The sequence below is a fragment of the Lissotriton helveticus genome, chromosome 12 (assembly GCF_964261635.1).
Source record: "Lissotriton helveticus chromosome 12, aLisHel1.1, whole genome shotgun sequence".
NCBI classification, from domain to species: domain Eukaryota; kingdom Metazoa; phylum Chordata; class Amphibia; order Caudata; family Salamandridae; genus Lissotriton; species Lissotriton helveticus.
The window spans coordinates 209201489-209228362 of NC_136073.1; the positions used below are offsets into that span (position 1 = coordinate 209201489).

The window sequence follows — 26874 nt, forward strand, 5'->3', positions numbered from 1 at the left end:
AAATTATCCTTCTAATTTTGAAGAAGGTGCAGTTACTTTTCCTCTTCTTTACTGATGTATTTAATGAATCTAAGTATCAAGAGTTAAAATGTTACACATCCTTTCTATCCAGCTTGTCTACGTAGTATGAATAACATTTCGCTGAACTAGAGTTTCTTTTATTTCAGATGTATATAGCTCTGATTTCTGCTCATTCCCTCATTCTCTGTGGGTTTCAGTTTTTTTCCTGTGTCCGGGGACAATGGACTGGTGAGTGAATATTAACCTTTTTAAATAATCCTTATAGGTTTTAGAACCTATTTCTCAAGAACAGTTTTAACGTGCATTGAAATGCAATGTGTTTTTATTTTGCCTTCGTCTCAACGATGCAGGTCTGAGTATCAGCATATCTGAATACAAAAACGTAATACCCATGCACACTCCAAATTAAATATACAGTAGTATCGTTGACGTCACGTAAAATGTTCGTTGAGACAAATGCTAGTAACACACACGGTAACAGTTATGTAACTAGACAAATCAGGCGTTGATGTGTTGTGTCTTTAATTGTTCGGACATAGAGAACTAGCCGACACGTGTTTCGTCGCGAGTGGCACAGTCTGCCTGCGACTCTTCAGGGCTGTACTAAGCAAGTATAAAACAAAAGGTTGCTCTGTCGGTGATAATTCCAACCCGACAGGGCCCAGGACCGGGTACAGAACAATTTGTCAAAGGGTGAAGATCCTCAAACTGAGGGGCCCAAGATTAGAACTTTGGCATTACAAATATTGTTGTTAGGAGCATGTATTTTGCAGAATGACAGTTGCAGATATTGATTTTGAGTGTGCGCATCCCATTTTCTCCATGAAGAGCTGGGGGGCTTTTTGAGTGTACATTTATTCACAAGTTCATTGAGCTATTCTTTTTATCACAATTCAATTCAGAGCTGAAATTAAGGAAGCAGTTTGCGAAGGCAATATTTTTGGACATAATAAAAATTAATATATATTATACAGAAACTATTGGAGATCAAGGTTTAACCCCAGGTTGATGTGGAAAATCTTTCATGCAGTTGTAGATCCCAAGTCCTTTGCCAAAAAGTTAATGTTATTAGTTGTTGTAAAGAGATTAGAAACCCTGCAAACTAAAAAGCAAAATGTGCTACAGATATGTTTGTCTTATTTAGGTCAACACATATTTTTGCTTCACAACTACGCAGACCACATGGGACCATTTCCTCTGGTAATTATAGTACAGCTGACAGAGAAGAGAACTCAAATTCCATTTTATAGTTTATGGTGGGAAAAACTCGTTTGTAAGGAAGCGGGAAACGGGGAAAGCAAACGTGTTTCCTTCATTCCAACTGTGCTGTTCGGTGTTCATAAAGAACATGCTGACTTGATAGAAACGGAAAGGAAGATACCTACTCATTCTTGTGTGTTGCATTCTGCTTGTTCAGCACAATGAAATGGTGAGCGATAGTTTGAAGAACCGGCTTAGCATTAAAGATGTGAATGGGAGGGTAGATCATTCTTGGTTTTCTCGGTTGTTCGAGGCCGAAAGGTCGGACAAAGTCAACGAGAGACGGATTAATTTCTGGTATTGGCACGTGCATTTTCTGCCTTTGTTTATTTCAGTTGGTAGAGAAATGTCTATACTTTAAATCCATTCAGTTATTCTTCTGTCTTTCTGTGTATTTTAAACGTAATTTAGGATTGTCAAACATTGCCCGAAATTTGTGCATGGACTGGAACAATGTGCATTTAGGTCTGGCTTTCAAGACTGCTTTACCCAGTTAGTCAGAATAAAGATATCCAAAAATTCATACGTAATGTACATAGAATGAAGGACTTTTGGTCATCCATTGAACTCATGTAATTTCTGGCCTTTGAGACCGCTTTGTGGCTCACGAGACAAGAATTCATATGCTCCGTCTGTTGAAATGCCATTTACAATTTACTTCCATCAGTCCTAGCATGTGGCATTGGAGATTCAAAGTGTGTTTTTTAACTTTATTTTGATATAATTCTCTTAAAAATCAACAGGAATTTATTTTGCCTGCTCTTCAGGTGCTCTATTAGGTGGTGATTCTTTTTTTGTCTCGTTTTTAAAGCTGCTTTTTTTGTAAATAGTTTTATGTAATATTGTAGCAGGCAGTAATATGAATGCTTATTTGGGAAATGATTTTTTCTTGTCTTCACAAAGTGCAGTGGTAAAATGCATGGCACAACTTAAATAATAATACAAAATAAATCACTGGTAACAGCCGTATCTGTGAATATTTTTTCACATATACATTTTTTATTGCAAGAGTATGGTGCCTACGTGTACGTTGAGGTCTGCTTTCTTTTTTTTTTTGTCATGTGTACAATAAATGTGAAAAAAGAAATGACACGTAAACATTTTACCAGCATAATAAGACCAGAACTATTGGCTTTGTCAATGCTTGTTTTTCTATATATAGTCCTGTGATTAATGCTCTAGCTGCCAGTTTTTGTGCCAACTGTATTTAGAAATTATTCTTGCTTTTTCAGTTCGCTGTCCGGATGTTTTCCTCCAGAAATATTCTTTATTTTTTATTTATACCATTGGTTCATTTTCATTTCACATACTGAAAAATTCAATTAGAGAGAACCACAATTACAATAAAACTGAATTAATGTTTCCATCCTATCTTCTTTAAACTTAACTCAGAACTTCTCTTTTGCTCGTTGTAAAATACAATTCGATTAATCGGTTGTCAGTTCTGTTAATGAGAGAGGATAAAACATGTTCTTGAAAGCTAGGAATACCAGTTAGCGTTCGCCTGTTAGGTTTATTATGTTTTTATTTTGCCTTTCTTTAATTAGGAACACTTTTTCTTCTGTCTGTCACGTTTTTCCCCTACTATCATCATTATTGCCATACTCTCACTGTTGTACCTATCTCCATAATTAAATAACAAGATCCACCTCTAACAGGTTTTTCTGTGAGCCAAGATATGACAGGCATACACAGTATTTGTTAAAATACCCCTCACACACCAAAAGGTCCCTTGTTGTCATGCTTCATCGTCGGGGTCTTCCCGCCCTGCTGCGGGACGGGGCGTGCTATGACTAGCGACTACGCTGGAGCACTCAGATATTGGAAGTGCTATGTAAGGTGTATTGTTGTGAGTGTAAGTAGGGTCAAAAAGTGATAGGAAAAGTGAGGTTTAAAGAATACCTGGCCTTTTGAAAACAAAAAATTCTTTATTACTCATAGGCTGGTATTCTTAAAAATTGGTGTGGCGGAGAAAAACACAGCTTGTCAATGAGCTAGTTCTCCTGATGGTGTCAACATGATTCGAGGCTACCTGCCTGTTCGTCAGGACGGGATCAGATCCCTCTATCGCTCACTAATGTTGCCATCAATGTGTGTTATGTGTATATACAGGTGAAACTGATATTTTAATGCCTGTGTGGTATGCGATTAATTTACAGTTCATAGAGCCCTAACAGTATTACTGATTCGTGGGCCTGCAAGATAAAATAAGAGCACATAAATATTTCCTGCGCGCTTCCCAATGCGCGTTATATAAGTCACCTGTGGAGAGAAAAAGCATGGTGACATGTACGGTGACTTTGCGAGTATTGCCGCGTCTCAATAGTAAAGACACACTAATGTGCTGTGACCTGTGAAAAGAAAGACACTACAGGACATAACAGACATATAACATAAAACACACACTCTGTCGTGAAGATCTGCACTCAACAGTGATGGGCTGAAAAAAGGAGCAAAACAATGTGCATGGTGGTATATGTCAAATACATACTGAAATAAGTTGAAGACAATGCCCCATGAGCCGATCAGGAATGAGGGGTAAATGAAACTTCCATCTGTTGGTAAAGAGGGAGGGAACAGAAGGAGTAAGCCAAGGTTCAGTTCTTTTTTGTTATGCTGATGGTCAAAGATTTTCTCCACCCTAAAGCAGCTATGCCGTACTCACTCAACCTCGAGTTCTCCTTGCATCCTCCGTGGCTTCCGTGATGTGAGCCAGTGGAGCGGAGGATGTCTCTTTATACTCGATTTGATTGAGTAATGAACAACACCTGTGTTGGCTTGGGTGTGGTCAATAGGCCCCTGGGAACTAGAGCGGCACCACTCGATATAATCTAGCCACATAGTGGTGACCATCTTGGAACGGTATATAGTTTTGGCAAATAGTCGTGGCCATCTTGGAACGGTGGTAATAGTGTGAGATAGCGAAATTCATGAGCGCCATGTTGGAAGAACTGGTGATTTTTTTAAGGGGATGATTTGTAAACCCCGAACCTACTGTGTATGCCTGTCATATCTTGGCTCACAGAAAAACCTGTTAGAGGTGGATCTTGTTGTTTGAATATACCATTGACTGGAGGAGGGTGCATCCACCCCAGTGCTTTTTAAGCACTACCTCTTCACTCCCTATTTAGATTTTTGCCATCTCCATAATTAGTCACAACTAAACACAGGTAAATCTTCCACATTTGTAAACATTTGAGTTTGAGTTTTGGTTATTGAAATCCCAAAATAAGCAGATCTACTACTGTTGTTACCTTTGGGAAACGTATAACATTGACATACAACTGCTGCCAACTGCTGCCACTTAGTAACATGCTGTGTCATAAAGCAGGAGAGATGGAGCCAAAACTATTTTGTAATTAAAAACATTTGTTGTGTTCGTTGCCATCTTTAAACAAGCATACTTTACCTTTAGAAGGCTTACCTCAAAGTAATGAATTGTTGCTCAACATCATAATAGCTAATGAGTTTTCAGATCAATACCTAAGTATTGATGCAGCTCATTGAAGAGAAACAAAGGTTTTTTTGTGCGTACACATTGGCATATTCTTCATTTGAACACCTCTAACCTGGACAGAATGAGCCAGCTGATGGCCAATTACTTCTAATTGACTTCCCCCTATTAATTATTTGATTTGTAGGACTATTGCACCAATCATTCTCCCTCAATAAAGTTAGACATCTAGTTTCAGCATATATATGTATGACAGGGCAGGGTGAAAATACAACATTTCCCAACATATACTGGGGTGGGTAGGTAGATTAGTTTGTATTGATGGAGAATACTACAAGAGACAGATGGGGAGTGGTAGTATTGTCGGCTAAAATTCTGTGGTGATTGAATAAAAGTGTAGCATCCTTTCTCGTCTTGCTCTCTCTCCACATTTAGCAATGTCTACATGACAGGTCGGACTGGCAAAAGAAAACGCAAAAGATGTTCTTTAAATGTAGAAAGTGGCATCAGTGCAAAATGCTCCCCTAACATGCAGGATCATCCTATTGCCGTTCTGCCTCAACCATCCCAGCCAAGTTCATGTTTTCCTCCTACCACCAATACCAATGGAAGAGCTTCTCGTAACGGTTGACCTGTTCTGAGGGGTTTACTCTGCTTATGCTGCCTTACCTTACTGAAGGTGCAGCTTTTTCATGTTGATTGGTCTAAAGAAGTTGTCTTCTCTATTTACTACTAAATATGGGCTTCAGAGTAGGACTTTCTGTCTCAGCAATTGAACCTCACAAATCTTACATATCCTGCTTGGAAAAGTTTTACCTGATCGGTTCCCATTTATTCTTCAAGGGAATTCAGCTGAGGTCACCAACGACCAGTATTCTGTTCATATCAAAAGTAGAAGCAGTGCTTCAAGAAACTTTAGGGCCAGGTGTGAAACTTGTTTTTGCATTTCTTATTGCTACTGATGTGATGTTTGCCTCTCCCCTCTTGGGTATTCAGCTGTCTATTCAGGAGGTAATAACTCCATGCTCAAGCAACTAAGGATCTTAGTCAGAATACATCTGTTCTAAAGACCTGAACTCATTCGGTACTGGACAACCTGCTCAAACCTGATGTTTATTACATTACTATGTATGTTGAGCTTGTACCTCTAAACTTCACAGGTTTGGATAATTTTGGTGGTTGATCAGGATCTCCTAGTAACATACCCTAGAACTGTTAAATCCAGAGTTAGTATCCTGTCATGGGATAGAGAGTCCAACTCACAAATGGTCTGTCTTGGTGTTGCCTGGATCTCAATTGGCTATCCCAGATAGGTCAAACATATCGAAGCCCGTTAAGGAAAATGACACCATTCAGAGAGAAAAATGTTCCTCATTAATTCATTTACCATGCCTTCTTTGGATACTCTTTCATACATTACAAAAAGCACAAACTGGGGAAAAGCATAATAGAAGAGTGCAACAGTTTCGCCCTGATCTCATCACCCCATCCCCCACTTGTTGATGTTGAACATCAAGCAATACAGCCTCCATTCCACTTTGGGGTCTTTTTTGTGACCAGGAGTATGAGTGTCGACTGTGCCTTTTGGGGTCAGTAAAGGTGTAATTCTTAACTTTTTATCAGTTACAGTTGTGTTATCTGAAATTTCGATCCAGACCTCCTCCAACTCATGGACAGACCCCAGACCTGTAGCTTTTAATGTCTTTGACAGTACAGAATATTTGTATCCTTTGCCAGCTACTTTTTGATGTCATTACAAGAGGCTCAGTAGTTTGTCCGTGGTCATTATTTCAGGTTTTGAATGTACATGAAAAAAGAAGTAACATACACTGCCTTTAAACGCTTATTATGTGGTTCTTTCTGGATGTCATTGTCAAACTGATCATAACTACAGATTTGGGAAAGTGAGAGGCCCCCCTCAACCTCTGAAGCAAACATCTGTTTTAGATGGGACCAGCTTTAAAAGGCAAATGTGTACACGTGAGGCTGGGTCACCAAACAAGGTAGTTTCATCCAGTCATGCAAAATACTATGCATGACACCACTCTTGTAGACAGTGGATTGGCACCCCAAATCTTTGATACTAGTATAAGTACTAAGGTCTCGTCAGACCACTCAGCAATCATAATGCATCTAGATTTGATGCTTCCTCTATAACCAGTAACATTGCTAAAATCTATTAAAGAGACCATAGAAAATTATTTTATGGAAAATGGCAGTGGGGAGGTGGAGAGGAATATAATATGGGACGCAGGCAAAGCGGTCATTAGGGGAGACCTCATTTGCCATATGTCTCACTTTACTTGAATGTCAGCCCCACCAAAAAGTGGAATTAGCGAGCCGAATACAAGAGCTCAAACTACGCCATAAACATGGCTGCTCTCAGAAAACATACCCAGATTTACAGACTGCAATGGGTGTGCTAGAGCAACTCCTGACGAAGGAGATGGCAAAGAAAATTCTCTATATAAACGTGAAATATTCTGAGAAATGTAATTAGGCAGATTCAGTTATTAGATTACTCAAACACCAAACCAGAAATACTATTTCGAAAATTAAGAAGAGGCAGGACTCTGACATACTGACGGCATTTCACTGCCACTACGTCAAATTATGTATCACCCAACCACTGGATGAGATGAGCTAAGACTGTAATTTAGAGTCCTTTGTCTTCCCCAACACGAGAGAGGTCAACTTCTTGCTGATTGATGGTCCAATAACTTCAGACAAAGGTAGATGCCCAGCATGGAGCAGGGCCCCAACGGGCTATCCGCATCCTTCTATAAAGCATACATAAACATATTGGCCCCTCCACTTACAAAGCTTTACAATTCTTTTCTCCAAACCAGAGAGCTTAGGTCAAGGATGACTGAATTTACAATAATCCTACTACTAAAACCGTAGAAAACCCCCACTTCCTACTTCTCTTACTGACTGATCGCCCTGCTAAACTTTGAATATTTACGAGAACCTGAGCCCTAATAGTATCTGTGGAACAATGGGGTTTTATCAAACACAGACAAGCGGCGGATAACATTGCATATAACCTGATCAATGTACAGAAATGCACAGCACACAAATGGCCCTTCTCTCGCTAGACGCTGAGAAGGCTTCAATAATGTAGATTGAAAGTTCATCAAAAAATTCTTGCCAAGATGGGTGTGGGCCCTAACATTCTCAAATATATTATGACAAACTTTGTCTACCCCTCGTCTAACTTAAAGTTCAATGGTGCATTATCTGATAAATCTAACGAGCGGAACAAGACGGGGTGTTCCTGCCCCTCAAATTTTTGCCTTCACAATGGAACCCTTAGTACAAAAATAAAGCCGAAACCCAAAATCTGGGGCATCCGTCTTGGACCTGAAGCAATACAAATTGGCTGTGTTTGCTGACTATATGCTTTACTATATAACCGAACCGGTTACATTGATTCCAGCCTTGCTTCTGGAAATCAAACTGTTTGATTTGGTCTCTGAATTTAAGGTGAATTATGCCAAACCATCTGAGTTGGGAGTCTCCGATCCCAAGGGACTCTCTAGGCCAAACCTACAAGATTTGGGCTTTTGTTGGGATGACCGCACACTGCAATATCTAGGAATCACCCTAGTGCAGCATACAGAAATGTATCCATGAGGCTAACATCCCACAGTTGTTAAATGTCCTGTTCAAAGACCTATAAAGATGGGGTGAGCTGGAGATTTCCTGACTGGAATGTGCTGCCAGCAACAAGATGAACTTCCTCCTCCGACTACTAGAAGTCCTTCAGCCACCTCCACGTGGGTGTACACCTCCATTACTCAAACGTATCCAAAATAAAATTCTTACTTTGTTTGGAGCAGCAAATCCCCCAGTGTGTCCAGGCTCACACTTTTCAGGAAGCCTGCGGATGGGGTTGTGGGGCTACTAACATTGCTGGCTATATGCTATATGCTAACTGCTCAGCTGTGGCAGGCGCTAGACTAGCATTAAACCTCCCATACCACTCTTAGTGCTAAAGTAGAAAAACACTATGCCAGATTCCTTTATGCCATATACTTTGGTTGTCAAGTAAACACAGACCGAAACAAAATACTCTACTTCATACTACCACATACATCTCGACTGCTAGGAGACAATGTCACAAAATTGGAAGAAGACCTCCTTCCCTTCTCCCATGACTCCAATTAATTACAACCCTCACCTTTTACCTGGCCAATGACACCCATGCTTTTCATACTTGAATTAAGGGAAACCTATTACGAGTGGGAAATGTTTTACAAAGAAGGGACACTTGTAGACAGAGAAGCATGCATGGATCAATTCCACCTCCAACCACATGACAAATATAAATTGACCCAATTGTTACATAGGATAGGGGGCTGCGAGGACCACTCAAAAGACAAATAGAGATAAGATGTTGATTAAAACTTTCTCTCATAACAAAACCAAAAAAGGGACTTCCCTTCTGTACACAGAAATAAATCAGTCACACAGTGAACAACCTCCCTTCCTGTACGACAGCCTGAAGCAGGGACCTGTATAAAGAGATATCAGACAACACTTGGGGAACAGTGTGGACTTAAGCAGTGAAGTCCTCAGTGTGTAAAAAAAATAAATAGGAAAATGCATGCAAACTCCTCACTAGATGGTACCTCACCCCAGCTCTAATGAAAGCAATAAATGGTGGTTCTGACCGCTACTTGAGAGGTTGTGTAGAGAGGGGGGCATGGTATACATGTGGTGCACCTCTCCAAAGGTTTGTATCTATTAGGAAGAGATGATTCGGATGGTGGAGGCGATCACGGAAAGAAACTCCCAGCAGATTCTCCTATTCTTCTGTCAAGGCCCCTGGGTGAGAATTCATATAGTCACCTACAACCCCATCTGACAAACTCCAACTTATAACTCCGCACTGCTTGAGGCCCGCTTAAAGCTAGTGAAGTTTTCTTAAACCCTCCACTACATGTTTGGTGGTCACATCATGTGCGTTTGAAACAAGCAGATTGCTTATCCTCCAGCGACAGGATCTGACCCAACTGATGTGGGTACATGAATCATAGGTTGGTTATGACTGGTACTATCTATCTAAATATATATATATATAGCCAAGGAGGCCCGAAACGCGTCATGGCTGAGGTGCGGGGTTCCATGCACGAATAAAATTGCACCTTTGAAAATTTGGGTCAGCTGTCGTATTTTTGGAAACATTTCTGAGTCGACTTGCTAATCTATATATATATATATATATATATATATATATATATATATATATATATATATATATATATATATATTATACACATACATACATACAGATTTGCATAACAATCTGCTTCTAGAAATGACAGAAAAGGGGCTCACTAACAATATTTTTATTTTTGACAAACAACTATCAAGAGGGGGAACCGCTATGGGCACCTGCTTCGCCTCCAGCTATGCAAATCGTCACATGGGCTGGTGGGAGGAGGCAAGGATTTGGAACATTGGACTCAACATACAGCTTTATGACTAAGGTATATCGACAACCTCTTTGGGTTGTGGCAAGGTACAGAGGGGGAAGCCAAACAGTTTGTTTGGGAGCTTAATGTGAACAACTTAAATCTGAAATTCATTGCCAATATCAGCTCCACCACAGTGGACTTTCTGGAAGTCCGTATTACGGTTGAACCCAAGTGTTTGGAAACTACTGTGTTCAGAAAGCCCACTGCTGATAACACTATACTGCATGCCAATAGTTTCCACCAAGCACCACTCATCAGAAGCATCCCATTGGGGAATTATTAAGAGCCAAAGAAATCTGTAGCAGCCATGAATCCTATACTGCTACAGAAACTGAAATGCTAAAAAAAATGTTAAGCAAAGAGTTTATTCAGATAACATCCTAAAAACAGCCTGCAAAAGAACTAGATGCATAAACAGTGAGGAAGCACTGTTTGATCCTACTAAAACCAGCATGAAAACAATGAACGCCACAGATATGCCAAGATTCATAACCACATACAATCAGGAACACCAAAAGGTGCTTCAGAACATGTCACACCATTGGCACCTTCTGAGAGAAAACCCAATCATAGGTTCACTAATTCCTTGACACCCTATGATCACTTATTGGAAGTCAAAGGCAATGAGAGACTTCCTAGTCAAAAGTAACTTTGAAAGAAAAACTAGACCCCAAACCTGGTTAATGAAATATGGCTTCAGAAAATGCTTTAAGTGTAAGGCATGTAGGAGCAGTGAGAATCGTACTTGCAGAGCAACACCATTCAACAAAGTCATCAAAATAAAGGGCAATTTGACATGCAAGTCAGACAATGTTGTGTATGTTATATCCTCATTATTACATTTACATGTAAATCAGCCTAGGTTCTCCTGGCTGCTCAGCCAGATTGTGAGTGGGATACAGAAAGTTGGTGTGACTGTGATGCATGGAATGCCTGGGTACCTGAGTGGATGTGTGGCAAAATGTTTTGATAATTTTCATGAGGGACGATCTGGGATATTGATGCTCATATTTTTGATGTCGTATTTTGCCCATCTTTTCTTGATTTGTACTGTTCACTCTCTTGTGATGTTTTGCTTTATGTTGCATCCCTGAGTTCTTAAAATTACAGCTTTCTTGTGCATAGTTCTCTCCTTTTGTATTGTTATTTTTATTTTTGTTTAAAGGAAAGGGATAATGTTATATCCTCAGTATTACATTTAAATGTAAACCAGCCTAGGTTCTCCTGGCTGCTCAGCCAAAGCGTGAGTTGGATACGGAATGTTGGTGTCACTGTGATGCGTGGAGTGCCTGGGTGCCTAAGTGGATGAGTAGTGACAGCTAGAGATGGGCTGAGCAACAGGCAGGCACCTCATGGCGGGGCTGGTACTTGACCAAAGCTGGCTGAACAGAGATTGATGTTAACTAGACATGGAACAAATAAAGAAGACTTGGAAATACTACATGGCTACCTGTGTCTCTTTGTACAGGGTACAACAGTATGTTCTTTTGTGTCCCTGCAAGAAAATCTATGTGGGGAGTACCACATTGCTGGTACACAAAGGAATATTACAGCATATCCTGGCCATCATACACAAAGACCGCAGTTAACCCGTTGCCCACCAGTTTGAAAAAAACCAAGGTAATTCCACAGCCATGAGAAATAGCTGTGTGGCACAAATACCTAAAAAGAAAAGAGGAGGGGACAGGGAGAAGGAACTACGCAAACTGGAAACATGGTTTATTCTAGAACTGGAAAGCATGGAACCTGTGGGTCTGAATATAGACAAAGAATTACACACCTGCCTTCTATGAGGGAACAATATGAGCACATGTTACATCTTTCTCTCAACGTGTGGGGTCATTTTGTATGAACTGATGAGCATAGTTACATTGTGTTACATTCGGTATAGTGGTTTCCATTTTTCATTCTCGCTGTGTGTTAGGTTGAATCATGAATTTCTTAACTTCAATCAATCAATCAATCAATGACATTTATATAGCGCGCTACATACCCGTAGGGTCTCAAGGCGCTGGGGGAGGGGGGGTGCCGCTACTGCTCGAACAGCCAGGTCTTCAGCTTCTTCCTGAAGGAGAGGTGGTCTCGGGTCAGGCGCAGGTCGGTCGGGAGGGAGTTCCAGGTCTTGGCGGCCAGGTAGGAGAAGGACCTTCCTCCTGTGGTCGCTCTTCGGATGTGGGGGACGGCGGCGAGGGCGTGGTTAGCTGATCGGAGGTGGCGTTTGGGAGCGTAGAAGTTGATCCGGTTGTTGAGGTAGCTCGGGCCTTGGTCGTGTAGGGCTTTGTGTGCGTGGGTGAGGAGGCGGAAGGTGATTCTTTTGTTGACGGGGAGCCAGTGGAGGTCTCTCAGGTGTCCGGAGATGTGGCTGGTTCGTGGGATGTCGAGGATGAGTCTGGCTGAGGCGTTCTGGATCCGCTGGAGTCTCTTCTGGAGCTTGGCGGTGGTACCGGCGTAGAGGGCGTTGCCGTAGTCCAGTCGGCTGGTGACGAGGGCCTGGGTGACGGTCTTCCTGGTCTCGGTGGGGATCCACCAGAAGATCTTCTGTAGCATGCGCAGGATGTTGAAGCATGACGAGGAGACGGCGTTGACTTGTCTGGTCATGGAGAGGGAGGAGTCCAGGATGAAGCCCAGGTTGCGTGCATGGTCTGTCGGTTTGGGTGCGGTGCCCAGGGCGGGAGGCCACCAGGAGTCGTCCCAGGCGGAGGGTGAAGAGCCCAGGATGAGGACCTCCGTCTTGTCAGAGTTCAGTTTCAGGCGGCTGGTCGTCATCCACTCGGCTACTTCTTTCATGCCTTCGTGCAGGTTGGCTCTGGCGGCAGCGGGGTCGTTGGTCAGGGAGAGGATCAGCTGGGTGTCGTCGGCGTAGGAGATTATGCTGAGGTTGTGTTGGCGTGCGATGGCCGCGAGGGGGCTCATGTAGACGTTGAAGAGGGTGGGGCTCAGCGAGGATCCTTGGGGGACGCCGCAGATGACTTCGGAGGCCTCTGACTTGTACGGTGGTAGGCGGACTCTCTGTGTTCTTCCAGCGAGGAAGGAGATGATCCATTCCAGTGCCTTCTCCTGGATTCCGACGTTCCTGAGGCGTTGCACTAGGGTGCGGTGGCAGACAGTGTTGAATGCTGCGGAGAGGTCTAGGAGGATGAGGGCCGCTGTTTCTCCGTTGTCCATCAGGGCTCGGATGTCATCGGTGGCGGCGAGGAGGGCGGTCTCGGTGCTGTGATTGGCTCGGAAGCCGGACTGTGAGGGGTCGAGGGATCCATTCGTCTCGAGGAAGGCGGTCATCTGCTTGTTGACGGTCTTCTCGATGACTTTGGCGGGAAACGGGAGGAGCGAGATGGGGCGGTAATTCTTGAGTTCGGTGGGGTCCGCTGTGGGTTTCTTGAGTAGAGCGGTGAGTTCGGCGTGCTTCCAGCTCTCGGGGAAGGTGGCGGTGTCGATGGATGTGTTGATGATGTCTCGCAGGTGGGGTGCGATGACGGCGTCGGCCTTGTTGAAGACGTGGTGGGGGCAGGGGTCGGTCGGTGATCCGGAGTGGATGGAGTTCATCGTGCGGATGGTGTCTTCGGTGCTGATCGGGGTCCAGGCGTGCAGGGTGGTGGTGGGGGGTGGTTGTTCGGTCTTGGTGTGCGTTGTTTGGGTGTTGAAGCTGTTGTGTATGTCCTTGATCTTGTTGTGGAAGTATGAAGCGAGGGAGTTGCAGAGGTCTTGCGATGGGGTGATGTCGTTGTTTCCTGCGCTGGGGTTGGATAGCTCTTTCACGATGTTGAAGAGTTCCTTGCAGTTGTGTGCGTTGTTGTCCAGCCGGTCCTTGAATGCAGTTTTCTTGGCGGCGCAGATCAGCTGGTGGTGCTTCCGGGTGGCCAGCTTGAAGGTGGTCCTGTTGTCTGGTGTAGGATCCCTTTTCCAGACTTTCTCGAGGGCTCTGCAGTTCTTCTTGGAGCTCTTGAGTTCGTCGGTGAACCACGGGGCTTTCTTGCTGCCGGGTCTGCTGGGCGGGGTCCTCATCGGGGCGAGCTCGTCCGCGCAGGTGCTGATCCACTTCGTGAGGTTGTCGGCGGCCTGGCTGGGGTTTGCTGAGCTGGCAGGAGGGTGCTGGCTCAGGGAGGCGGCGAGCTGGTCTGCTGTGATCTTGTTCCAGCTTCTGCGGGCGGCCTGTTGCTGGTGGTGGTGGGTCGTCGTTCTCTTGAAGGTGAAGTGGACACAGCTGTGGTCCGTCCATTGCAGCTCTGTGGCGTGGCTGAAGTCGATGTCTGTGCTGGAGGAGAAGACTGCGTCGAGTGTGTGTCCGGCGAGGTGGGTGGGGGTGGACACCAGCTGCTTGAGTCCAAGATTGGCGAGGTTGTCGAGCAGGGTGCTGGTGTTGCGGTCGTTGTTGTTCTCCAGATGGAAGTTGAGGTCCCCCAGGAGGATGTAGTCGGCGGAGGGGAGGGCATGCGGGCTGACGAAGTCGGCGATGTCCTCGCAGAATTGTGTGCGTGGTCCCGGGGGTCGGTAGATCAGGGTGCCTCTGAGGGTGGTCTTCGGGTCTGTGTGGATCTGGAAATGCAGGTGTTCCGCAGTGGTCAGGGAGTTGTCGGTGCTGGTCGTGAGACGGATGGTGTTCCTGTGGATGATGGCGATGCCTCCTCCCATCTGGTTGGCGTTGCAGTCCCTGCGGACGATCTTGTAGCCCTCTGGGATGGCGATGGCGATGTCGGGAGCTGAAGAGGCGTTCATCCAGGTCTCCGTGAGGAAGGCAACGTCAGGTGCTGTGGCGTCTAGGAGGTTCCAGAGTTCGACGGCGTGCCTGTGGACGGAGCGGGTGTTGAGCAGGATGCACTTGAGGTGGGTGCTGTTGGAGGTTGACTTGGCGGGTGCTGGAGCGAGGCAGGTCCGGATGCAGGTGAATTTGCAGGCGTGGCAGCAGAAAGGTCCGTGGGTGCGTCGTGGTGTGGCTAGGTGGCAATCTGGGAGTCGGCCGGTGTTGAGAGCGATGAGGGAGGCGGCGGAGTATGTCAGGCGGGTCGGTCGAGGTCTTCGAGGGCCAGGGGTCCTGGCGCTGGGCGCGGTCCAGGCGCGGACGGGCGCAGACGGGCTTACCTTTGGCGCGCCTTTGGCGCACAATCGGCGCGCCCGCTGCGCGTTAACGCTGCGCGTTCGCACGGTCGCCATATAAGGCGAAGTGCGCGGGTGGGCGGAGCAGCTGGGAGGCGGGAGCGGGGAGGGAACAGAAGGAAAAAAGGGGCAGGGTCCGCGGTGGTGGCGGGAAGCGGGGGGCGGCGAGGGAGGCGGGAAACAGGCAGAAGGGGCAAGATCTGCTCGAAAACAAGCACAAATGAAGACAAGAAACGCTAACACGGGCAAAATCTACAATAAAAACAAGCACAAGTGAAAGACAAAACAAATCAAGAAACGCTAACACGGGTAAAATCTATAATAAAAACAAGCACAAATGACAGACAAAACAAGTCAAGGCAAACGATAGCAGGGTCAGCCGGCAGCGAGGCAGAGGGCAAAGCGAGGGGCACACGCAGCAGCTGGTGGCCGTGCGGCGCGGGGGTGTCCCACAAGTCCCCATTCCCCATGTACCCTGTGGCACAGCTGGTTCTCTGCTTTCTCCGAGAGCTGTTTCCAGGAACAGAGGGCACCGCCCTGGCGCTGCCTGTTCTTTCTGCCCTCCTTGTCCACGGCTGCGCCCTGAGCTCCTCTCAGGCTCTCTGAGAATAATTTTTTTTAAATTTATTTTATTATATATATATATATATATATATATATATATATATATATATATATATATATATATATAAAATAATTACTTCTTTTCAGTATTATGTACAATTGGAATGATATTAACATTTAACAAAAGTCAAAATACATCAAGTAAATCAAATACCTATTAGTGATAGTTATTTTAGGTTACTGGAAGGTAAAAAAAAACAAATATGGAGGTTCTAATCGTGAAACCAAATAAAAACTTCAGATTTTAATTTCAAATTTTCTTTCTACGCTACCTTCTATATTATATTTCAGGATGTATATATTGCACTATGAGGAGATGGCACGTAGTCCCTATCCGCTTACCTTTTTGAGATAATTCTATGAAGCATGAGCTCTGATGGGTTTTCCTGTCCTAAGCTGGACATGTATATACTTTTGTTGGATTCGATTAATTTCACACTAGTGCACTTTATATTATTTGATATAGATATACTACATGGCATACGTGGGGCACGTGCCCATGATTTCTTTTGATCATTTAGCGTTATGCGGTTGGGATGTTTATGAATAGTCCCAGGCCCCTTGTCAGAGGTATTGAGAATTTTTTAACCAACTGTGGTAGAAACATTGAATTATTTAAACCATCGACAGCAACATGCTGCACAAATATGGATTATAGCACCACTAAACAAGGGACAATGTGGAGGCCTTTTCCTTTCTTTTCTCTAATTAGAATTATACAATTGTTGTATCAATTTGGGTTTGATGTTTTGAATTGTAACATTCCTCCCTTTAAGGCAGCAAGTATTCAACTGAATTTATGGCAATGTATGTTAACACTTGGAATTGGATATGTTTTCTATGTCCATTGCACCTTTTGTTTATCACTTGTATTTACCACTATATAAGTTCTTTAAAAAATGGCGCTCTCTGCCGTGATCAAGACTGCTGTGAGCAGCTGAAATGCGTAGACAGTCACTCTGCACGCTCTACAATAATACATTTGCTGAACATCTTGCCGTGGAGTTTGTCCATATCCTTTGTTCAGGAGTTGGGATACATTGTTGCATATATATATATATATATATATATATATATATATATATATATATATATATATATATACATATATATATATGTGTGTGTGTATATGTATATAAATATATATATATATATATATATGTATCGTTAATTAAATCTTTGTCAATTAATAAAAATAATTACGATCGAAGAATATATCAAATAAATTAAATTAGTTAAAAGAATAAAATTAAAAGTTCAAAGAAGAGCAGTGGTAATTTCTTTATCAAATACAGAACAATATATTACTAGTGTTAAGATGATTTAGGGATAACGTAAAGTACTGAATCATTGATGACACAAAAGTACAACACTAGAATGGCATTTCATTCCACTGTTAACATTTCATGTTATATTTGTTTCATTATTAAGATAACGCTTCTCTATATACTAGTAAAAAAAACTTCAGGAAAAACTGCATTTCCACATTACTTTATAAATGTTCTATGTTAAAGTGCCATCGTGGTTTTCACTCAATCTGTGCTATTTGTATTGGAATCGTATTTCATGGGAAATAGTCAACTTGCTTCTTTTCAGTATTATGTACAATTGGAATGATATTAACATTTAACAAAAGTCAAAATACATCAAGTAAATCAAATACCTATTAGTGATAGTTATTTTAGGTTACTGGAAGGTAAAAAAACAAATATGGAGGTTCTAATCGTGAAACCTAATAACATCTTCAACATAAATTTATACGGGGTTACAATTAACAATATCACCATGCTCAGGTCTCATGACAACGTTGGGAAAATAAAATAACAGTGCAGACAAATTGCTGGCCATTACAGCCTACCCTCTATGTCTGGGGGGCACTCATAATTTGCCCTTTTTCTACAATAAGAATTAATTTTACAAATTGGATTGATAAGAGAGTGGAGTTCCCAGAAAGACAAGTTATAATTGCTTGGCGACATGTTCTCACCCATTTTCCTTGAGGATGGATTTTAACAGTGCTTTCCTCTTCTGAAGCAATCGGGTACAAATGCATACAATATGCAATAATGATTAATTATAAAAACCACATAATCTACAACTATTTTTTGGCCAATGTTGTAACCATATAAGAATTCCGTCCCTTGTGGGGTATTAACTGAATCTTAGCATTAGAAATGTATCCCTTAAAAACGGTTTTAAATAGGAAATAAAATATTCTTGTGGCTCTATTTTATTAAATGAATTCATGACAAACCATTCATGCTTTTTATTTGCAAGCTCCTCCTTATCCAATATGGTTGACAAGAAATTTGCTGATTAATTTAATATCGTTCTAAACACAGTTTTATTTCTATCCGTGTGTTCAAAGGGATGGGACTAAAGGGTTTAGGCTCTCCTTTATATAAGATCTCCAATCACTTGCATACTCATGCTTCATTACTTCCTGCCAGCAATGATTTGCAAGGGTGCAGGGATCAAAGCGAATATAAGCATTTAAAAAATGAAGATTGTCTCACTACGTTTTGTGTTTTCAAACCATATTCCAATCTAACGTTAGCATGCCCGGCGTTTCTTAGTACCCTAAAAATTGATTCAAAAACATTTATTTGTAGATTATCAAGGATTTTGGAATCTTTATCTTGAAAAATTACTGACCCATAACCTAGAGGGGGAATCAGCTTTGACTCCATTACCTTAAGTAAATGCTCATGGCTTTGACGTAACAGCTTATCTCCCCGCATTCTAAAAGCAAAATAGAGTGTGGTGGCTTTAGCCTTTATATTGTTAAAATTATGTTTAAAAATCATTCTGTCATCAAACGTGATACCCAGATACTTATAGAGTTTTACTGTTTCAATCTTCAACCCCATTAATATTCCATATTTTCATATCTGATTTGGTTGATCGTTTCGTTATGATTTTATTTTTTATTTTTATTCATTTGTAGACCATTGGCTAGAATATAGTAATTAAATGATTGTATCAATCTTTGTAGGCCTATAGCAGTGTGGCTAAGCAATATAGTTTCAGCTGCCTACTGTCAATATTTTATATTATATCCTGCAAAATTTGGTGAATGAGCATTAACATTTTGGAGATAAGATGGTTAATCGGCCATTAAAAGGTTAAAAAGACATGGGGCTAAAACACATCCTTGTTTGAGCCCTCCGTAGGTTTTCAGGCAATGAGTAGTACATCTGCCATCCCTCACTTTGACCTGGACCCACGTATTAGAGTGTAACTATATAATGTTAAACAATTGTTTGGAAACTCCCCATGGTGATAGCTTTGCCCAAAATAAGTTACAGGGAACGGAATCAAAAGCACCCTTTAGGTCTACGAAACCGATATAGTACTTTTGCTTTTTATACTTTGCTCTCTCCTCCAACAAGATCAGAGGCAGCAAGTTTGTGATCGTTATCTGTCTCCTACGTAAACCAGTGTGGAAAATTGGTATGATTTCTCTTGTCGCAGCCCATTCTTCCAACTCCTTAAGCAAACTTGTAGCAAAGATTTTCGCCTCGATGTCTGTTAGGACAATTAGCCCATAATTAGCCAGATTATCTGGTGGGCCACTTTTATAGATTGACTGTATTATGCTTCTTTGCCATGATTCTGGAACTGTTTTGTATTTTAACATTTTTTTTACCTTTTTTTTTTTTAAAAGAACTTTATTCGTAAATGTATATTCGTCACAATAACATATAGAATCCACATCAGGTAGGCAATACATCACGTTTTTCATTTTTCTCCCATTCTACAGATAGGGGGGCGGAGCCCCGTCCCCTAGTTCGGATCCATCCACAGTGGCATACAGTAGGAAATGTTTCTGTTTTGATCAGGATACTTCCGTAGACCCTCCCACACGCTCCCCAACTACCCCACCCCATTCACCCCGGTGGCTACTCTCTCCTTTTGTTTGTGTTCGTTCTCAGCTCCCCAGCGCCATCCGTTCGCTGTCCGGACTATGTAGCAGAAGTACCCTCGACCCACTCCATCCCGCCTCAGTGTCCTGAACAAACTTCAGTGTACCCTCTGGGCCTCCAAAACACTCAGGTGTCCTGGGACAGGGGCCGGTCTATACCCTCCAGCTCCAACAGCATGCCCTCCCATTCTAGTGCCATCTGGACTTTTCGCCTCCCGCCTTCCTCCTCTTTCCTAAGGGCCACACATTCTATTCTACCCCATTTTGCCACATCCGATCGCCATGTCTCCACCCTTGGCTCCATCGGGGATTTCCACCGCATCGTGATGTTTCTGACCGCTAACAGGAGGGCTAAAACCAGAAATCTTAACTTGGTCTTGCGTGGTTTGGGCCTGGGCCGGGCTCCTGTCAGACAGTATAGTGCACTTTCCTTTACTTGTAACTGGGATATTTCTCGTAGCGTGTGACACACCTCGGTCCAGTACCCTCTCAGTCGTGAGCACGACCAGAGCATATGGAGGAAGTCTGCCTCCTCCGCCCTACAACGGGGCACTGGTGGGCAGCATTGGGGAACATCGTGTGGATCCGCACCGGGGTGAGGTACGCCCTGTGTAGTATCATGGCCTGAATATATTTAAATTTCACATTCCTGGAAACCCTCCTTGGGTGTTCCAGGGCTAATTTCCAAGTTGTGTCTGTCAGTTCTTCCCCTGTGTCCCTCGACCAAGTCGCCCGCAACGTGTCAAGGGAAAGCGCAGCACGAGTCCTAATCCCGGTGTACAGCCAGCGTACTAAGTGGCCGCCAGCCCCCATGTAGTGTACCAGATGCACCAGTTCATGTTGTTGTGGGTGAGTGCGTTGTGGAGCCATTGTAGTCCTGATGTAATGGGAGACAGTGGCGTGTAGCAGATAGTGTCTGTCTGAAGTCCCCGTTACCTGCACAAAGGTGTGGTGGTCTAACAATTGGTCGTCCCCAAAGAAGCTGCCTACACCTCTAAGAGCGTATTTGGTAAATCGTCCCTGCGGCGTCGGGATACCCAACAATGGGATATTATCTGCGTAAGGCAGGGCCGTGAACGTGTAAGCTAGCGCCTTTTTCCAGCATAAAAGGGCAGTGCGGAGCAGTGGGTGGCATCCCCGCGGAATCCTACTCTTGGGTAGTAGTAAAGCTTGTAGTTCCCCTCGGTCAAGCCGAACTTTTGTCCAACCTATTTCGTGGAGGTTTCTCCCGGCCAGCCAGTAAGACAACCACTGGAGTTGACTCGCATAAAAATAGCCTTGGAAGTCAGGGGCGCCCAGACCCCCCTGGGAGGTGCCGAGTTGTAACTTCCGCAGGCTGATCCGCCGTCTGCCCGATCCCCATATCAGGGTGATCAGTAAGGATTTAAGTGACTCGAAAATGCGGCGTGGAACACACAGGGGCAGGTTCACGAAGTAGTAAAGCAGGCGTGGTAACATGACCATCTTTGCTATCGCTATACGGCCCATGACCGATAAGGGGAGTGTAGTCCAAAATCCGATACTACCCCGGAGACCATTGATGGCCCTAGTAATATTACCATCCAGTTGGTCTTCCGGTTTCCTGTATATGCGAATTCCTAGGTATTTAAAGTTTGATTGGGCAACCGGGATCTCATAGGTGCCAAACGGCATGGAGGGCGGACCAGAGTCCTCACGGAAGTAGAAACCCACCGATTTGTCCGGGTTAATGACCAGTCCCGATATCGTTTCAGATCGGCGGAAGATGTCATACAATAACGTGTGGTCAGCTGACAGGTCTCGGAGCTATAGAAGCATGTCATCCGCATATACGGATAGAAGATGCGACGTCCCCGCCACTGGTATCCCCAGTGTTTCCGCGTGTTGTCGAAGGGCGATAGCTTATGGTTCCAGCGCCAACACAAATAGCAGTGGGGACAGGAGACAGCCCTGCCTAGTACCCCGATGGACTGTGTATGTATCCGACACATAGCGTCCTGTCCTGGCCCTAGCCGTAGGATCAGTATACAGCAACCTAATCCATCTCAGCAGTGGGGCCGGAAACCCAAATCGGGTCAAGGCCTCAAACAGAGAAGGCTAGGAGAGCGAATCAAACGCTTGCTAAGATCTAATGCGATGCATCCCGCTCGCTGTAACTCTGGCGGTGACGCGAACATAATTGCGTGGAGGCGTCTCGTGTTAAGAGAAGTACTGCGCCCCGGGAGGAATCCACACTGGTCACAGTGTATAAGAGTGGTCAGGTGGGGTTGGATACGTAGGGCTATAGCTTTACTCAGAATGTTATATTCTGTGGCCAGCATTGACAAGGGTCTATAATTCGTCAATTCCAGATTGTCCCTATCCGGTTTTGGAATAGAAATCACTATGGCCTGCATGGTTGAGTGTGGCAGGTGGCCTCTCTCTCGAGGCCCTCCTTATAAATTCGTTCCAGAACAGGCACTAATATGTCGGCGTAAGTGGAGTAGAACTCGACAGGTAGTCCGTCCATGCCCGGAGTCTTGTTTCTATTCAAGTGTTTGATCGCAGCGCGTATTTCGTGTGAGGTGATGGGGCCCTCCAACGATCGCCGTACCTCTGCTGGCAATTGAGGAAAGGGGAGGTCTCGCAAGAAGTCGGTCATATATATAGGGTCGACTGTCTCAGTCAGGGCGTACAGCGCCTGTAAGTGGTCATGAAATGCCCGGTTAATGTCAACTTGCGTGTCCACTACGTCTCCCTCCCAGGTTCGGATTTGGGTTATAACTGGGATGTCAGGTTTGTCCCGGATCAAGCGGGCCAGTAGCGCCCCAGATCGGTCCACTTCTGTGTGTTGTCGGTGCAGGTAGGCTTTGTGATCAATGATAAGCAGTGTCTCAAGTGTCTCAGCGTGTACAATGTTCTGTTCCTGCAGGGTCTGTTTTTTACCTGGGTCTTCCCCCACCTCCCGTTCTAGCTCCGCTAGTCTGTCTTCCACGTCACACAACTTCTGATGGATCTCTTGCCTAGCGCCCACCAGTTTCCCAATCGCCACCCCCCGCACAACCACTTTCATCGCGTCCCAGGCTACCAAATTGGAGGAGGCAGTATCCCAGTTGACTTCCCAGTACTGTGTTAGGGCCTCTGAAAGAGCTGCTTTGAACGGGCCGTCCTCCAGGTGTTGGGGGTTGAGTCGCCACATAGGAACAGGGGTCGGGACCCTGCCCCAGGAGATAGTACATTTAAGGGGTCTGAGGTCCGAGAAGGTCTTTGCTAAGTGCTCCGGAGAGCTCATCAGTGGGACTATCGTGTGGGAGCATAGGAGTCGGTCAATTCGTGTGTGAAGGTCATGTACGGGGGAGTAGAACGAGTATTCTTTGTGTGTGGTGTGCCTCTCCCGCCAGACATCTGTTAGCCTCCAGCCCTCCACCCAGGACTTGAAAATGTCAGTAAGCTTGGTTGCACTAGCAGCCTGTAGGGGTGGGTGTGATCTGTCGAGGGCTAGGTCTAGCACCGCGTTCCAGTCCCCACCGAGCACCAAGGGGATACCTGCCCATGGGGAGAGTGCCCTCCCGACCCTTTGTAGGAATAGTTCCTGTTCGTAGTTCGGGGCGTAGATACACCCCAGGACAATCAGTTGGCTATCCAAATTCCCCTTAACCAGGATATATCTGCCTTGGTCATCCACTTTCTCCTCTATTGCAGTGAATGGTGTCCCATGGGGCACCCAGATAGTGGCCCCTCTCGGAAATGCCGAGTAGGACGTAGAGTATATCGTCCCCCTCCATTTCTTCCTCAGCTTCTGAGCTTCGGAGACCGTGAGGTGTGTCTCTTGTAAAAAGGCACTTTGTGTCTGCAGTCTAAGGAGATAAGAGTGGACCCTATGTCTTTTCTGCACCGCCCGAACCCTCGCACATTCCAGGTGGTGATGTTATACACACCAGATTGTTCAACCATGATCAGCAGGCGGTAAAATCAGTTCCGGAGTCGGTCGTGTGTATAGGACCCCGGGGAGCTGAACCCAGGAGAGAGCACCTTTAAAGAGCAGTAACCAGTCATAACCAAACTTGGCGCGGCCATTGTACATAGCCGAGCCCAACTGTAACAGTGAAACCATAAAGAACCAAACAATCGTGCCTATCACATGGGGGGGCCGGCCCAGCACACATATATCCATTCTGGAGCCATTCTCAGTCTCTACTGGCTCAACGGAAGCCCGGCCGGGCTCATAATATTATAGGGGAAGTGTAGTGTGATTACAGACAATGTCGCAGCATCATCAACAGGCGGCTGCGAGCCTCATCCCGAGGCACTCAATGCTGTGTCCACTCTAAAGGATGAGGCGTGTATTCAGGGGGGAGTCCATGTCTACTTCGCGGTCCCTCTGCCCCCTCCCGCACATCTTGGACCCCACCCGGGATCTGTCTCCCAAACTTTAAGTAGTACAGAAAAGGATACTCTGCAATAACAGCTGCAAAGGAGTAGGCTCGGGACAGCACTCGATAATTCAATTGTCCATGAGTTCATCAGCGGCTCTTGGGGTGATAGTAGGAAAAAGCAGCACACTGTTATCAGAGTCCGAGTGTCCCGTGGTATCATCAGAGTCCGTGGTTGTTTTCGCTGGGTCCTCCCTGAAGGTGCCCGCAAGTGAGATGGCCTCCCGTCTCTCGTCCCGCTGGTGATTCCGCGATGGGCCGCGCTCAGCAGTTCCTTTCTTGGATCCTGACGAGGAGCGTGTTCTTGTCCATGATCCCTGTTTCTGCCTCCTGGGATGCTTCCTGGCTACCGTCCAAACCCATCACCTCTAGCCATTCTTCAGCATCTGCAGGGCTCTCGAAGAAATGTGATTTCTTCCCCTGGATGACCTTCGGGCGGGGATGAGCAAAGCATATTTCAGCTGCGCACTCCGCAGTTTCTTCTTCACTGCCATATAGGATGCCCTCTGTTTTTGTACCAGATTTGTGAAGTCCGGATAGAGCGACACTCTCTGGTCTTCAAAGTGGATGGTGGATTTTTCACCGGCTTTCCTCAGTAGGGTATCCCTATCCCGATAGTTTAGGAAACGAACGATGAGAGGGCGAGGAGGGCGCCCCGGCCGAGGCTGTCCCGTCGGGATCCTGTGCGCTCGTTCCACTCAGAAATACGGGGAGAGGCCGGACGGCGCTACGTGTTCTTTAAACCATTGTTCCATGTACTCTTCAGCCCGCGGGTCTTCACATTTTTCTGGCAGGCCAATCACCCTGATGGTATTCCTCCGATTGCGTCCTTCCGCTTCCTCAACCCGTTCCATTAGTGCAGTCACCTGCCCCCGGAGGTCCTGGATGGATTTGCCATGATCGGCCACCGCAGGTGTAAGGTTCGCCAATGTAAGTCCCTGATCCTTGACCCTATCCGCTAGCTTGCCGTGGTCCGCCTTCAAGAGGGAGAAGTTGTTTGTGAGGGTCCCCAGTTGGTGTTCTAGCGCATGGCGGGAGTCACGGATCTCCTGGAGGATGAGGTCCAGTTTGTCTGTCTGTGTAGTGTTTGGGCTTATCTGGTCGGGCGGGCCAGGACCACCTCCCCCGCTGTTTCCCCGGCCCCTTCCACGATCCTTTGGCCCTTCCTGACCATGGCGCAACCGGCCTACAGCACCCGCCAGCCCCGGAGCCGGTCCAGCTACCGGGTGTCAGCAGAGCAGTCTATGGGGGGTCAGGCTCTCTGTATGCCTGTTGTAGTGGACTCACACCAGACCCTCGGGCAGGAAAGGGCAATCAGCAGTGTCGTTCGGCCCCCACCGGGCCAGCTCAAATGGGGTCCAGTCCCCTCCAGGAGCACTCCAGACAGGGGAATGTGCCACAGCCAGGCCTCCTCCAACAAGCGGCCAGCACCGTAACGAAGAGTTGCTCCCCAGACCCGGCCGGGGTCCGTCCCCCGGGAGGTCCCAGCGGGAGGAGCGGGGGGGGGGAGAGGGAGCATCCGGATTGCTAAGGGACGACTCCGCACCGTGTACTGCGAGGGTCCGGACGTCACCACAAGGCCTCCCCCGCCTAATCCCAGTGAAATGGCGGCCCTTCCTACCTCGGGGCTTTTCCCGGGCTCCGGGACTCGGCCCCACACCCCCGGTCCCCGGCGCCGCGGTCCTCCGGCTCCACTGTCGCCCGATGTCCTCCGCGAGGGAGCAAACAGCAAATCTCAGCCTCCGCCGGGGCTCCGGTTCCGCCCTCAGGTCCGGGCGTCCATGTCCCAGCCGGTCCCCGGGTCTTATGCGTCGCTGTCGGATCACAGCAGCACTTTATCTCCCGGCTCCGCAGGCCCTGCGGCGCAGTCCTCAGCACGTCCGGAGAAAGGGCTGTCCCCGGCGTTGCACCCCGCCGCAGCTCGGCGGCTCCTGCTCCGGGTGTAATACTGCCTCGGGACTGCTCTCGCCAGCCAGCCGATGGCCCCCGTCGGTCTGTGGAGTCCGGATCAGGCCCGGCCGGGCGCGGAGCCTTAGCAGAGACCATCCGCCATCGTGGCTGTTCGGCCACGCCCCCCCTCCCCCCCCTGTTTTGGATTTTAACATGTTGTTAAACAATGATGATAAAATTTCTCTGACCAGAGATCTATTTTGGCTTTAAAAACAGAGTTGAGAACCCCATTGGGGCCCTGCCTCGCATTTGATATAATCCTACTTAAGGCCATTTTAACTGATTCCTCTTGTAATGACTCAGTTACTGATGGTTGGACTTCATTATAATATTAATTTTCCTTCATCCCACTGCATATGTTCAGCAGCGTTCTAGCATATATTGTTCGATGTTAATGTCTGAAACATGTATTGAAGAGGCCCTGTACAGTTTATTAATGAAGGATGCCCAGCCTGATTCAGAGAGATTGGCACTGTTAACTTTCCTACTACCATATTCAAGATTGTTAATTAATCCCCAAAATGCTTTCAATTTGTTGGTTTTACTGGTGAAGTGCAATTTTGTCCATATTTCTTCATGGTATGTTCTTTTTGCCTTCCATATCTCATTTTTAGGTCTCGCTGAGCCAGAGCATGCGCCGCTCTGCGAGACATTTTGTAAACAGCCTTTTAAAAG

At 45.7% G+C, this 26874-nt stretch overlaps 1 protein-coding gene across 2 annotated transcripts in view; it reads left to right on the forward strand.

Moving 5' to 3' along the window:
• The window catches only part of ZDHHC7 (zDHHC palmitoyltransferase 7), a 358756-nt gene that overhangs the window by 319855 nt on the left and 12027 nt on the right, over positions 1-26874 (forward strand). For both annotated transcript variants that reach the window (XM_078670375.1, XM_078670374.1), the window contains one exon: positions 168-249. In XM_078670375.1, coding sequence (XP_078526501.1) covers positions 168-249 — 82 coding nt within the window. The remainder of the gene's footprint in view (positions 1-167; positions 250-26874) is intronic.